We start from the raw sequence: 16,007 nt of genomic DNA, 5'->3' as shown, positions 1-16,007 counted from the left end.
CAAATTCACTGGATTTGATTTGGTGAAATATCACAGCTGCAGTCAGTAAGAAAATATAGCTAACAATCACAACTAGACTGATAATTCTCCCACACAACTATCATTCTCCGTTGTCTACACCGGCTCCCCGTAGCGGCTCGCATCCAGTTTAAAACCCTGGTGCTTGTCTATAGGGCAGTGAAAGGAACAGCTCCTTCTTACCTCCAGGCTATGGTAGAGGCTTACACCCCCCTGCCCGACCACTTCGGTCTGCCGCCTCGGGGCGACCGGTTGCCTCGTCGCTCAGTGGTCCTTCTGGCCGATCTACACGGCCACGGCTTTTTTCTGTACTGGCCCCACAGTGGTGGAATGAACTCCCCACTGATGTGAGGACAGCTGAGTCACTGCCCATCTTTCGCCGCAGGCTGAAAACCCACCTCTTCAGGAAACACTACCCTTCCTCTTTGCCTTGCCTACTTGTTGTTAACTAGTTGTACGAGCTCTTGTTTTATTGTTTTATTGGATCTTGTTTATTCGATACTTATTTGTTTTAGCTCTTGCTCATTTGATTTTGCTCATTTGATTTTCCTATTTGTCTCATCTGTTTAAGAAAGTAGGTGGCTGATATATTGCACTTTTACCTTGGCGCTAGGTATACTCTTAGTTGCTTATTTTAGAAGAGAATGCACTTCTGGTGATTGGTAGTTTCGTTCCCTACCTATGTTTAATGCACTTATTGTAAGTCGATTTGGACAAAAGCGTCTGCTAAATGACTTTAAAGTAATAATTCAGTGATAAAATCAAGTTCTAACCACAGTCAATCTGGCGTCCCTGGTTTTGATTGATTGAATACTTTATAAACACGATTATTAACAGTACTGGTGGTACAGTCAACGGTGCTGCTAAAAGGATAACACAAGAAGCCCCAGGGGCTCGTTTCCATTGTGGTCCATTGTACTCAAGTAATCAGTCTAGTATTCAATTCCTCAGTTTGGCCATGTCATTATAGGCAAGAATTCTCAAAAATAGCTGTAGGCCTATATTTATCCTTAATTCATGCTCCTCATGAGCTGGTATTATTGTGTGGTTAAAATAGCAGATCTACAAGCTCACAGCGCGACACACGTTCTAAGCTTGTAGATCGGCTATTTTTCGTACACGATGATGTCAGGCTTAAGTGGGAACATAAGTTCATTTTGTAATGTCAATGCATGTGATCAATGACCTGTTGCAAGAAGTGATTAAGTGCTAAGGGATTGTATGTCCCATCTATTTGACTAGTAGGAGGCTATTTTATCAGCCTACTTGGGCTGTCTGACCTAGTTTGGGATTTCAGAAGCTGCTTGCTATGTGTTACATGTCTCCTGCTATTTGTGCACTCACCTCTAATTGTTCAGGAGGTTTACAAACAATTAAACTCAGTGTGTATACTATTAAATTGGCTAGTTGTTCTAAGATGTATTTTGTTTTACTCTAGTAATTTGTCCAACAAAACAACAATGCATTCGCTCCTTCCATTTAACACGCATCAGTAGCACTAGGTCCTAAAGCCTGATTTATATCGTGTTTATACACGGCACAAAACGAGTTGCGAACTTGTAGATTAGCTTTTTTTGGCAGGCAAATAAGTATAAATAGTACGTAATGAATAGTAAGTAATGAACATAACCAAAACAGGAAATTGGTCATTGTCATACATCACTGCTCCTGGCACGTGTGCAATCACAGGCAACATCCACTCACCTGGCAAAAAAAGCATCCACCCATCCCTAGTCCCTACCAGGTCTAAAGATGCCATTTGGATAGACTTTGGCATTTATGTGTGTGTGTGTGTGTGTGTGTGTGTGTGTCAATTTCTAGTCCTTCTACTAACCATTCATCAAGAATACAGTCCTAACTTATATTCACCAATTCCAAGAGCAAAACTGTTAATTTAACTCTTAGGAGTGTAAAATGTAACCAAATGGACCCGTAAGGTTCCGTATACAGTAGGGTTCTGTATGAAGAACATAGAATTTCTTCAAATGTTAATTGAATGCAAACATTTCATCATGGGAGTGCAGTGCTCTTCCCATTGGACAAGCCTCCTGTTTCATGCTGCCCTAGTAGCTCTGAGGGTCTCTGACTCGTATCCAACGCCTGCATGACCCATCCCCCATCGACACTACAGTACAACTCAGAGAGAGAGGGAGAGAGTGAGAGAGAGAGACCACAATCTTTGATGGCTGGAGCTTCTCTGAGCTTGAAGTGTACATAACCAAAAATATTAAACTACATCCACCCTGCATGTGGGAACACTAGGAAGCAAAGATATCTAATAATCAATCGATTCATTGATTAGATTAGCCTCTCCGTCTCTCTGACGGGATCATCTTTTCAAAATCATATGATGTTCACACGTACTGAAGCCGATCATACATCCATATCATACAAAGAGGGTCATTGACATGCCTGAGCAGTTCTCTATGCAGATGCGGGATAGCACTGGAGGCTGGGGATATAAGGAGAGAGAGATCACAAAGTTGCACCGATTACTTGAGCTATGGCACAAGTAAGACCATTACTGACCATTACATTCTATCCCTTCTTCTTGTCACAATTTGTTTTTGTTTTTGCTTGACCACAATGCTACGAGTGCTACACAAATAGCATTTTGTTCAGACAGATTCTTAGGTTTGACGTTCACCTGGTTATCCAACAGTCTCTTTGAGCAGAGTTCTCTTTTCACTCTGCTTATGTGACCATTTACCCTATCGTTTGCTGCCTGATCTCACACTTTGGCAAGTCGCTCTGGATAAGAGCATCTGTTAAATGCTTAAAATGTTAATTGAGAATTGTAGTCCGGCAATCCATCACACACAGTGTACATTTCTGGGAGACGATGCTGATAATTTTTAGCCACTTGAACTAAACTAAAACTAAAAAGAATCCATGGATTCAAGGCTTCATAGATAGGGTGTGCAATTGATAGAAAATACGTAATTTTTGGGGTGAACTCCTCCTTTAAGCATGATATATACATAGTTGCGTGCGGTTGTCCCGCACCGAAAATAGCCGATCAACAAGTTCACGATGCGTCACAGCGTGACTCATTGTGAGATTGTAGATCGCATATTTTCAAAGTGCGACACCCACATGCAGCCAAGTATATACTATAAATCAAGCATCCAAGCCTCCATGGGCATGAGCAAAGCAAGTGCTTGAAATGACATTTGTCAGACATACATTGGGCTCATCATCGAAACAGCAATATAGCTGCATCAGGCTGTACAGTAAGCAATGAGGTGACAGCTTTGAGCGAACATCTAACGGGGGAAAAGGCCTCCATGAATAGTTAACACGATATGATGCAAAGTGACATTCAAATGGTGTAATGCTGCACAGAGCAAACCTCACAATAACAAGAGCCAGTGAGACCATGAGTGAAATGCAAACATAAAAACATGAGGGCGTGAGTCTGAGCGTGAACACTTGTGTACACATGCATGCGAGCTCAAATACAGTGTACACACACACACTTGTGCACGCACGCACCTAGCCTGCCAAAACAATGGAATTAAAAAACTGTTAGGAGTGTGTGTGTGTGTGTGTGTGTGTGTGTGTGTGTGTGTGTGTGTGTGTGTGTGTGTGTGTGTGTGTGTGTGTGTGTGTGTGTGTGTGTGTGTGTATACAGAGTCTGTCAACAAGCCTCAGCAATGTTAGCAAATTACGAGATGTAGCCCAAATAGCCATACATAGACAAAACAAGACAATCTAGCCATTGTCAATAATGTGTTTGTCATTTGATTTAGAACTACATCTTCAAACACTCACCCACACCAACCTCTGCATGAATGGCTGAAATTCCAGACTTTTTAAATGTTAGCCTAGCCTGTTCCAAAACTATTTGGTATTCCAAATTTCTCAGATTGAGGACAGAGAACAGAACAGAACACATGTCATCAGCTGGAAAGCACAGTTTGCACACGGGGGCTGGTGTTCTATGGGACACACGCATGCGAGACATACAGACAATAGTTTCCGCTGTTCAACAGGACAATTGCCCTCCTTTTTGCCCTGTGGTCTTACAGGCTCACATTAAATACACAAAGACAAAATGTCCATTACAAACAACTTCAACAGGGTGGTGGTGGCGTGCAGCACTCTCCACCAAAAAGCCAAACAAAACTATGGGCTTGTTGTTGTCATGGACAGAATCTGCCATTCTGTAGCAGGCTGAGCTCTGTTGTCATGCAGAGCCAGGGAACAAGGGACAGTTGTCGGTCATATATGAAGAAGAAGGGACTGACTAACTGCTGCAGGGCCTTGGGGCAGTGAGTGACCAACCAGAATCTTCCCTCTGTTCATTTTCAGTCTAATCACCAGCAGAAAGCCTAGCTTGTACCAGAGCCTATGTAAAGCCTCAGTTATACTTAGTTGCGTGCTGGTGTCGTGCTCAGTAAATAGCAGATCTACAAGCTCACAACGCGAATGTGGCGCGCTGTGAGCTTGTATATCTGCTATTTGCGGCATGCAACACCAGCGTGCAAATAAGTATAAATCAGGCTTAACTGGAACATGTTTAACCTGTGATAAAGGCTGTAATTAAGCAACATCGTTACACAATGACAATCCTACTTTTCTCTCACCATGGGACCATTTTGACCAAAGGTATTAAGACATGGGGCGGATGAGAACTGGACAAAACCAGTCCATAAGTAGAAATTGGACATTGAGAGCCAAATTTTTCACTCACTACATTTTTTTTATATTTACTTGATTATTATATGACTTAATATCAGATTAATCTTAATCTGATCAAAATGCAAATGTAAGGCATTATGAAAATATGCAAACAGTGTAAGTCCCACCATTTGGCAGGTTTGTATTAACTTTAGTACGGTAATTGTTTATTCCAGCAGGTCGTAGTTCACACGAGAAATGTCTAACAATGAACTTTGAAATGGGTTCGTATTTACTTGTAAACTTCGCAAACAGTGGTCAGCAGGATTGAGTAGACAGATATAACATACCAATAATCAACAAAGGTAGACATTTAAAGGCCTCTACACTCCATGGTGTTGTTGGGTAATCAATCCGTGCATTGATTGTAATTGTAATTCACTGACTATATTGGCGGTGGTCTAATAAAATCATTTAACAAATGCACTAGGCTCCGTTAACTTAAGGCTGACACCATCATATGACGAACATAGCCGATCTACAATCTCACCAACACGTCACAACACACAACGCACGGCTGGCATAGAGCGGTCTAATTAAGCAAATAGCCCAAGGCTATTTGTTTTAGTTCTCTCACAACATGCCCAAAATAGGGACACCAGGGTTAACGAAGTTAACGAAAAAGTCACCATGAATCATAGAGTGATTACAATCTGTCTCCTCACATAATCCACATTCTCAATATGTTTTCCTCAAAACATAAATGGTTTTCAATATACCGCTATTCAACGGTAAGCAAGTAGGTCCAATTGTTGTTATTAACTAGTAACTAGTGTAATGTTTCAGGCTCCTACAGATTACTGGTGCTTGGATTATATATATATAGTGCTTCATAATAAAGCACTTTTTACTGACTCCACCAGCCTCGTATAGGAAAAATATCATACACACCAAACACAGGTGTATCACACAAAATGATATCACACAAAATTATATCAAATGGGAGTCCGTGGCCCAATTCATATCAAACCGGGGGTCTTTGAAATTAAAATGTTTAAGAATCGCTGATATAGCCGTCTAAAATAAAATGTCCCCAGCATATATCCCACCAATGGGGGGTCTGTGGGTTAGTGTGTGTGTAATTTTGGGCGTCCTACAAATGTGTGCACGTCCCGGTGCACTAATTTGTAGACATACCCCCCACCACACACCAAGCACATGCATGCACGCATGTGTATACACACACACGGACAGTTTAATGTTGTTCTTTTTTTTATATTCTTTGTTTTGTTTTTCAAATGTATGTAATTAAATGTATGTAGGCCTATTGTTTTAACATACAAACAAACACTCAAAAGAATGTTTCCCTACATAGCCTAAAGAACACACACTAACAGGTCAAAACTCTTTGCTCTACAGTTACACATCACAAACTGCACAGCGAGGGGAAGTTGTGGATTAGGAGCGGGAACTAACATAGATAAAAGAGAACTCCAGTATTATAGTTTATCATAAAACTAAAACAATAATTTTCTAGGAGGAGGGGTGGGGGGGTCTTTGACACACTTCCTGATTGCAGCAAGGCGCCTCCCGAGCAAGGTGAGTCAAAAGCCAGTCATTTTTCCCCCAAGCCTTAACATTTTTTATATATACTCCACATCTCGAGAGACTCTTGTGCCAAAACGAAGGAATACAATTCCCTATAGCTTGTAGATCATTGGTTCTCAAAGTGGGGTCCGGGGACCCCCAGGGGTCACTGGTCCAGGGGATCGCCAGCCAAATGATTGATAGTTGGGGACCAAATGGACCCTTGAGGGTCTGTAACTCTGAGTGTGTACAAATGGAACCAAATGGACCGTTAAATTAACACAGATGATAACAGTGTAGATTTGGGATCAAAATGATATCAAATGGGACTCCGTGGCCCAGAACCGGTGGTCTTTCAAATTAAAATGTTTACGAATCCCTGCTATAGCCGTAAAAAATAAAACGTCCCCGGCATATATCCCACAATGAGGGGGTCCGTGGGCTAATGTGTGTAATTTTGGGGGTCCTTGACACGAAAAAGTTTGAGAACCACTGTTGTAGATCACTTCTTTTAGGCAAGCGACACCGTTGTACTAAGGAGTATAGCTTTCAAATATCCGCGCGCGCGCACACACACACACACACACACCATCCCCCCAACCCCCAACAACCAAAATACAGTACACGTCACACGGGAACGCGCATCCCAGCCAAAACGCTAGTGGTGATGGTGGTGGTAATTTTAGCCTGATTTTCGTTGCGCGGCGACGGCGTCGCGTGCACGAGAACGGCAAGCTCACGGCGCAGACGTTTGTTTGTGAGCTTGTAGATCTGCCGTTTTAAATTTCGGCCGACGACAAACGCAACGCGCCGTTAGATGATCACACTCCCTTTAAAACAAACACGGTGCCCTTTAAATTACACGGTAACGGCGCAAATCAGCCAAACGTGAGGAATTATCGCGATATTTAGTAAATAAAAGAAAACTACAAAACTACAAGCAAGCAACTACGGGACGTTTAACCACACGCCCATTAGCTTAATAATAATAATAAATATTATTATTATTGGCTCACAGCACAGAGCGATAGACGGGCTCGTCAGGAAAGGAAAACAGTTGAATAGGACAAAAAAAGTCGCTCTTATTGTTGCCAGATTTTGTGGGAGAAATAAGCAACCAGGTCTATGAAAAAAAGTAAGTGTTTTTAATTCTTAACTTTAGTTATAGAGGGCAATTATAATGTATTGAGGCATATAAGGCTTATTAGCCAGGGATCCTTTAACAACACAAATCTGATACACATGGTCCCTCCTGGCACAAAATATACCTTGACAAATGTTTGTGAAACAGCGTTTAAACAACATTACGAAACAAGCCCAAATAAGCAACTACACAAGCCCAAAAAACGCAACCCACAACCACCAATCTTTACAAGCAACATTACAGAAAAACAAGCCCGAAGTGGCTTATAATAAGCGGACATGGCAACACTGGTAGCTAGCTGGCGGAAGGAAGGAGAGGAGAGACGGTGCAGTTTGTAGAGGGTTATATTATAACACCTACAAAACGGCACGCTGCGGCTCTTTAAAAGGCGCTACGGTTGTTCGGCGTGCGTTATTACGTTGTCCTTACCTACACAGTGGATGAGTTTGTGCCGCCACGAGTCTAATTCCTGCCGAAAGCCGCGCCTCTCGATCGTGCATTGCTGCCTTTTACACGGACTCGCCATTTTCTAACCCCGAGTCCTCCTCCTAGTCCTCTGGACGACGGGCGCGTTCACGACGGAAAAAGAGAGAGAGGAACAGTGTTGCCAGGTTTTGTGAGAGAAATAAGAAACCGGGTCGAGGAAAACAAGTCCAAAAGAAGCAACTTTAGGCCACATGAGCGCTTTAAAACCCCTACTGTATACGTCGGCTATTTGAAAATAGCAGATCTACAAGCTCACAATGCGACGCGTTGTGAGCTTGTAGATCTGCTATTTTCATAAACTCTTGCAATAAAATGTGGAATATTTTGAATACTTTCTAACATTCTAACAACACAAATGCTCCCTGGCACAAAACTTTTTCATGAAAATATTTGAGAACCACCGGTTGAAATAATAATTAAAACATTTGCCCCAAAAAACTGCAACCCGCAACTACCAATGTTTACAAGCAACTACAGAAAAACAAGCCCAATGTCGCTTATAATAAGCAGACATGGCAACACTGGAGAGAAGAGAGGAAGCGCTCGAACGAGCGCTCTGTCACGCAGACGCGCACAACGGGATCGATTCACTTTACAGGCTGCAAATCCGGTCTAGAACGGATACGGAAACGGTCCTTGTGCGTGCACGTATGTGTATGACAAATTACCGGATCCAGTAAACGGGGCTCTGCATGGGATATGACTACTGAGCAGTACATGGAAACCTCAGGGTTTCCACAGGTACAAAAAATAATAATAATTGTTACACAGGTAGTGGTACTGGTACCACAAGGTAGGCAGTAGGCTGTAGTAAGAAGGTGTCACATGCCCAAAAAAAAGAACAGATTTACAAAATGACAGATTGTCAGCTTGTAGAACTGTTATTTTTTGGCAAGTGACACAGTGATAGAAAGTAATAGTTCAAGTAGGCCCACTCTACTGCAGTGGTTCTCTAAGTGAGGTCCGGCGGCGGGGACCCCCAGGGGTCATTAACTCCAGCAAAATGAGTTAATTAAAATCGGGTAACCCATTCAAAAATAGCTGCTGATATTTTTGGAAAATTCTGAAATATCTTGAAAATTTTGAACACAAATGTTTTATGGGGGTCACTGCAGGGCCGGATTTATAGGAGTTGAGGCCCGTGGGCTAGAGTAATTTTCGAGGCCCCCCTGGCGCGCATGCACGTGCGCGTGCATGCTTGCCCCCTTTGCGCGCGTGCGAATTTTTTGGGCGGTTCTGGGCGGATTGGGTTCGTTTTTTTCGCGGTTCTGGGCGGATTGGGTTCGTTTTTCTTCCAGTTTTTGGTTTTTGGCATAAAAAAATAATAATAAATAAATAAATATTGATATATATATATATATATTTTTTTTACCAAAAAAATCGGAGGCCCCCCCAGTTGGAGGCCCGTGGGCTGCAGCCCACCCTAGCCCAACGGTAAGTCCGGCCCTGGGTCACTGGCACAAAATGTTTCCAGATGGGGGGTCCAAGGCCAATCCCAGAGTCAAACATTGCAGATTTATATTATTACTACAAATGCTAAATCAAGTAATAAACTATTATATTATAATTGTTAAAGGGTGAAGATGGAAGAAGAATAACAAGTAGTAAGGGAAGAAATAGTTAAATACTTGTACGTACATTAATCATAGCACACTTTAAGGTGCTACCGTGCTTGAAGGTGCTGTGTGCATACTTCTCAATATTATTTGCATGTATGTATCCAGAGAAAGCATTCTTATATCCTGGATAGGCCATCTGGTTATCAGAAGGTCACAGGTTCGCTTCCCTGCCCATACATGTCTATGTGCCGAAGTGTCCCATGGGCAAGGCACTCAACCCGGCCCTAACAGCTCCCGAGCCGCACCCCCCAAGCGCTCATCATGGCTATTTGAGCAGCAGTAGGGTGAAGCTGAAGCTGAATTTCCCACACAGGATGTACAAAATCCCCCTACCCTACTACAGGTCTACAGGCCAGTTGCTCCGACATCGCGTGTCATAAAGATCTTCGAGCGACTGCTGGTCCTGCAGTGTCCGGGTATTTCAGTCGGTATAGAGCACTCGCCTTCGGAACACAAGGTTCTCCCTGGCACCGCCAACTCGGCGTTTGTCACTCCACCTCAGCATTCCATCTCCCAGGGGTCAGGTGCATGGAAAAGGGGATAGACACCCTCGTTCTCGGCCGATAATGACAATAAAACACTCCGACCCACTCACTTACTTACTTACTGGTCCTGCAGTTCTTGAAACCGCGGGTGAGTGACTGCCTTGACCCTCTGCAGTTCATGTACCAGGCAAACATCGGGGTAGAGCAGGGGTGGGCAACTTTGAGGATGGAGAGGGCCACTATATTTCCACACTCACTCCAGAGGGCCACATTGCATATACTGTCGGGCAGACACCTCTGATCCATACAGTATTTGAACTTTTTTCGTAAATTAATGCCGTAATTCGTCATTCTAGTATGTCACACAAAAGTCGCATCGCGACACGTTTTGAGGTTGTAAATCTGCTATTTTTGCTATTTTGGAATTGGACTCCTGAATTCTTTTTTGGTATTTTTTCCTGAAAAGTAACATTTTTATTTAATTTCAAATGCATTTAGTTATACTTAAGTTAACTTTATGAACTTAAACACAAATGCATTGGACATAAAAAAGTAATTAAACTAATAATATATACTGAAGTAATTAAAGCGGGTCATGATTGCATGTTTGGAATTGTAACAGCTGAAATCAATATATATTATTTATTATATATAGTATTCCGATATTAACCAGCAGGCCGCATTAAATTAAGGTGCGGGCCGCATGTTTCCCCCGGGCCGCCAGTTGCCCATGTATGGGTAGAGGATGCCATCATCTACGTGTTTACGTTGTATATCCACCTTGACCCTGGGGGCAACACTGCAAGAATCATGTTCTTTGACTTCTCCCGCTTTCAACACCACCACACTGCCTAGCTGAGAAGCTTGCTGCGATGCCATGCAGGTGGACCAGCGTTTAGTGGCTTGGAACACGGCACTTCTTCCACCACATTACATTACATTATATTACAGTCATTTAGCAGACGCTTTTATCCAAAGCGACGTACAATAAGTGCATTCAACATAGGTAGGGAACAAAACTACTAATCACCAGAAGTCTTAAGTGCATTTTCTGCTAAAACAAGCAACCAAGAGTATACCTAGTGCTAAGGTAAAAGTGCAATATATCAGCTACCTACTTTCTTAAAAAGATGAGACAAATAGCTCATCAAATGAGCAAGAGCTAAAACAAATAAGTGCATCGACTAAACAAGATCCAATAAAACAATACAACAATAAAACAAGAGTTCGTACAACTAGTTAACAACAAGTAGGCAAGGCGAAGAGGAAGGGTAGTGTTTCCTGAACAGGTGGGTTTTCAGCCTGCGGCAAAAGATGGGCAGTGACTCTGCTGTCCTGACATCAGTGGGGAGTTCATTCCACCACTGTGGGGCCAGAACAGAAAAAAGTCGTGACCGTGTAGATCGGCCAGAAGGACCCTTGAGCGACGAGGCAATCAGTCGCCCCGAGGTGGCAGACCGAAGTGGTCGGGCACTAATAAATTAACAATAATATTTTTGTTTTCTTTTATTCAAAGCAGTTATATTTAGGCAAAAGTACTCATACTTGAGTAAAGTATGTAATAATTTATTCCATCACTTAAAATAACAGCTTGTGAGTAGCTTATGTTGCATATCACTTCGATTCCTGACTGAAAATCTATATGCCTATAAATTATACATCAAATAATCATTCAAGCTTGGATGAGGTTTACTAAGTTTAACCTCTGACAATAACAGAATTCAGTAACATTAATTGAACATTGACTAAACTTACGAGCAATAGTGTTTGCTTGAGCATACTGTACATCTTTCGACATTGTCTGACTCTGTATATATCATCATCTGTCATTTGATTATTAATAAAGAGACCAAGGTATTTGATTCTATTCAAGACTATACTGTCTGATAATTTGAATACAGGAAAGTTAAGACCTTTGTCCTCTTTGGTTCGAACCTTTGCTGGCATTGTATACAGGAACAGTCTGGTGTTCGGTTAACAGAGAGAGAGTCGGTTAACAGCCGGAATATAAACGGCACCCGGGAGCAGTATGGGTTGGCTTCCCAGCCTGTGTCTTCCGTAACGAAGAAGCCCCAAAAAAACACGGCGAGGCCTTTAAGGAGGGCCTTTCAGGCAAGCCGCAAGTGGAGCCTGCAGTACCACCACGGCCCATGACACCATCACGCTGGAATGAAATGTTTGGAGCGGGGGTGTTTGTTGCAACACACAGGTCCTGGACCTGGTGAGACGAAGGAGGGGCCCGGACAGGAGGCCATCCACAGAGCCTAGTCCCTCCACGTGCCAGAGCCTCCCCCGGTCCCGGCAGAGTAGTTCCGGAGAAGCGGACTGAGGGGCCCTGTCATTCCCTAAGAGGACTGACCGAGGGTAGAGGGGACGTAAGTCGGGGTTTGATCAACCCCGGCTGGGTCACCTGTGCGAGGGTGTATGTTGCGAGACCCGAAACACTCGTCGAGGCGTCGACCCCAGGCTACAACACTGATGATACGTCCCAGGTGCATCCATGTGATGTTTTTTTTTATTCATATTGCACACCATACATAGAACATATGTGAAGGAGCTGCTGTAAACCAGCACTACTCGGACTGAGTACGACCAGGTCATCTGCATGCATGAGATGGTTCGCAAGTGTTTCACCGATCATGCATCCAGTGTTACAGGCTCTCAGTTGTGCAGATAAGTCATTTTATATTTAAAAAAAAACTGGAGACAGAATTCCCCCCTGCCATTGCTAACCCCAAATGGGGATCATATACTACAACCCTATTTGACACACATGGTCTAGTGGGCGTACTAGTACCAGTAAGCTAAGACGCCCACAGTGTACGCAAGCACCCCTGCTTTAGGTTAATAAAAGAGCTTTCTGTGATTAACCCGATCAAAGGCTCTGGATGCATCTACAAAACACATGAGAACTGAGAAATGTCTTACTTTGTATTTGCTCACAATTTCCTTGAGAGCATATAATATACACAGATCAGTGCCATGCTTTGGTTTAAGCAAAAGTGATTATCAAAATAATGAATATACTCGACAACTCTATCAAGAAGGATTCTTTCCATGAACAGAGAAATGATTATATAACTACACACGTGCACGCACGCACGCACACACAATACAGGAGCATCAGGAGCAATGCCACTAGACTCTTTAACAGTTTTTATCTAGCAGTAATTAGACTGCTGAATAAGAGCCTGTGGCTACTGCACACTGAACTGAACTGTGTTTTTAATGCACAGACTGATCTGATCTGTGTTTTATGGACTCTCCTTACATACATTCATGAGTTATTATGTTATTATTATTATTATTATTGTTATTATGCACTTCTAATTTATAATGCACTTTATTCTACTCATATTCTCTATCTATCTTTTAACTGCATTGATGGGCCTGCACAATTTCACCCATTATTTGTAATGTGAAGTTACTGTATATTTACCACGGCTGATATGCATTGGCACAGTAGGCCAATCAGAATAAAGTTTTGGCTAATAGGTGGCGTCTAGATCCCATTGCCCAGAAGGATGGTCGCTTAGTCGTTAGTTGGTGACTCACAGTCGAATAAATACAATAAATAAACAAAATAAACAAAGTAAATAAAATAAAGAAGACAGACAGACAGACAGACAGACAGACAGACAGACAGACAGACAGACAGACTTATTAAAATAACATTTTTTTTTGTTTTACAGTTCCAGTGTTTGGTCACTTTGGTGTGTGTAACCACTAACGTCATCTATCTACTACTATTATCCGGGCCAGCGTTCCATTTTGCTCCGCTGTCATTCGCGAAAGGTTGCTCGGCAACCAACAACCTCCCAATGACAGCGCTAGGACCTCCTTCCAGGCAATGGGGTCTTTAAGGAGAAAACAACCACAGTAACAGACGGTAGCTACTACACCTATAAGGTGGATACATGTTCCAGAGACGGCGGTTGTAGTAGTGCGCAGGTAATTAGCCTTAATTGGGCTTGTATTGCTTTGATTAAGCTGTCATTTTTAATTAAGTAGGCGTGCTTTTGGCACGCGCTTATATGCTTCTATTCCTCTGCTACCTACATAGTAACGGGAGGCGGCGTCCTGCAACATTGTAACGGGTGTCAGGTGATCCCGGTTTATACCAGGGGTGGGAAAAGTACTCACATTTTTTACTTAAGTAAAAGTATCAATACGGCAATGTAGAAATACTCTGTTACAAGTAAAAGTCCGGAATTCAAAATGTACTTGAGTAAAAGTACAAAAGTATTGGCATCAAAATGTACTTAAAGTACCAAAATAAGTAGAAAGTACTCATTATGCAGAATGTCCCATTTCACAAGTCTTCAAATGTATGAAATGTATAAAAATCTTTTGAAAATAGCAAATCTACAAGCTCACGCCATTGTGAGCTTGTAGATCTGCTATTTTCAAATGGCTGAAGTGGCTAATGTATGTTTTGTAATAATAATCAAAATCTACTAACTAAAGTAACTAAAGTTTTTAAATAATTATAGTGGAGTAAAAGTACAATATTTGCCTCTGAGATGTAGTGGCGTTGAAGTAAAAGTAGGCTGAACATTGGAAATACTCCAGTAAAGTAAAAAATACCTATTGTACTTAAGTACAGTACTTGAGTAAATGTACTTAGTTACTTTACACCACTGGTCGTTAGCTTGTAGATCTGTCCCTTTTGACAAGCACCACCCTCATACTACGGCGCAAAAGCTGCAAACAGTAACTTAGTTTTTCCCTACCCGGATTCGAACCCTCCGGTCTCTCCCTCATGACTGAGAGACCACCAGGGGAGATTTTTGCGCTTATGAGCTTCTGGCAGTACTGCTTGTCATTGTCAACCAATAGCTGTCCGCCTCCTACCCGACACACCATGGTCCACATTTTCTCAATGTAAAGTAGTGAGACCTCCACCACCACCACTGCAAATGTAGCCTAAATTGTAGTTGCCTGCGGGAGACCTGGGTTCGAATCCCAGGTAGGACATACCTAGTTCCGGATTGCAGCTTTGACATACTGTAACAAGGGCCTTTCACAAGTTAGTTATTGAACCGTTTTAATCATGTTGTGAGCTTGATGAATAATTCAAGTAGGCAGCATGGCTAGAATTACAACTCGGTAGCCTAAAACATTGTCAAATAACTATTGTTGATTGTTTTTAGCAGCAAATGTTTTCAGCTCAAATTTGGTGGTTCCCCAGACCACAAACTTACAAAAATACATGGATTAATCACTTAATATAATATGTTTGATTATTTTTTTCATTTTTTTTCATTTATGAAACATTTTCACATTTTTGTTATATTTTTGGAAAATGTTTCAAAGCTGTTTGAAAAAAATTGGGGAACAAAATCAAAAATAGTCTTTTTTGGAAATGTAAAAAAAAACATGATATTTACTCACGGCCCATAGAAACGGGTCCCAAAATGTGACCCAAAATGGGTTGCGTGCAGTGGTGGCTTATCCAACGGGCTTCAGGTGCTGAAGCACAGGGCACCAACCTGGGGGGGGCACCAAACGGCGTGACATTTTTTTTTTAGAAGGAGGGCTGCTAAAGGAGCGCTACAACATTGAAACGCGCCGGTGAAGCGTCCTTTTATTCTGCGCAGCCTCCACCCCCCCCCCCCCCCCCCCCCGTTGACAAAACCGTCCCAGGGGGCACCGAACCAAACCCCCCCCTCGTTGACAAAACCGTCCCGGGTGGCACCGAACCAACCCCCCACCCCCCGTTGACAAAACTCGGGCACCACGAAGGGTTAATCCGCCCCTGGTTGCGTGCCGAAATCAAATAGCAAAACCCTGAATCTATCACATCCCTACTGCATAATGTCATAGACAATCAGCTGTCATTTTTGTAATATGTGTGTCTGCTTTATTTCCTAGAACCCTTAATGATAGAAAAGCAAGGTCATTTGGTTGGAAATGTAAATATCTTCCCTCTGCATATGAAGATCCCATTCATTCCTAGCCTGGTTCCAGACCAGATTATGTTTTACAAGTACTGGCGTAACGTTTTCTTGTGTACTGTATGTGTGCACTGCAGGAGGGGCGACA

At 42.5% G+C, this 16,007-nt stretch overlaps 1 protein-coding gene across 3 annotated transcripts in view; it reads right to left on the bottom strand.

Annotated features, from left to right (window-relative positions):
* The window catches only part of LOC308100423 (ligand-dependent corepressor-like), a 38,640-nt gene extending 30,718 nt beyond the window's left edge, over positions 1-7,922 (bottom strand). For 2 of the 3 annotated variants that reach the window (XM_080449467.1, XM_080449469.1), the window contains exon 1: positions 7,802-7,922. In XM_080449467.1, the coding sequence (XP_080305593.1) occupies positions 7,802-7,898 (97 nt within the window). In that variant the 5' untranslated portion in view covers positions 7,899-7,922. The remainder of the gene's footprint in view (positions 1-7,801) is intronic. The other variant, XM_080449468.1, reaches the window with a different exon arrangement.
* Positions 7,923-16,007: the final 8,085 nt, after the last annotated feature.

Source organism: Gymnoscopelus braueri (assembly GCF_963280865.1).
Source record: "Gymnoscopelus braueri genome assembly, chromosome: 14".
Classification (NCBI taxonomy): Eukaryota; Metazoa; Chordata; class Actinopteri; order Myctophiformes; family Myctophidae; genus Gymnoscopelus; species Gymnoscopelus braueri.
The sequence above is the reverse complement of the archived record's forward strand: the minus strand, read 5'-3'. Positions and strand labels throughout refer to the sequence as shown.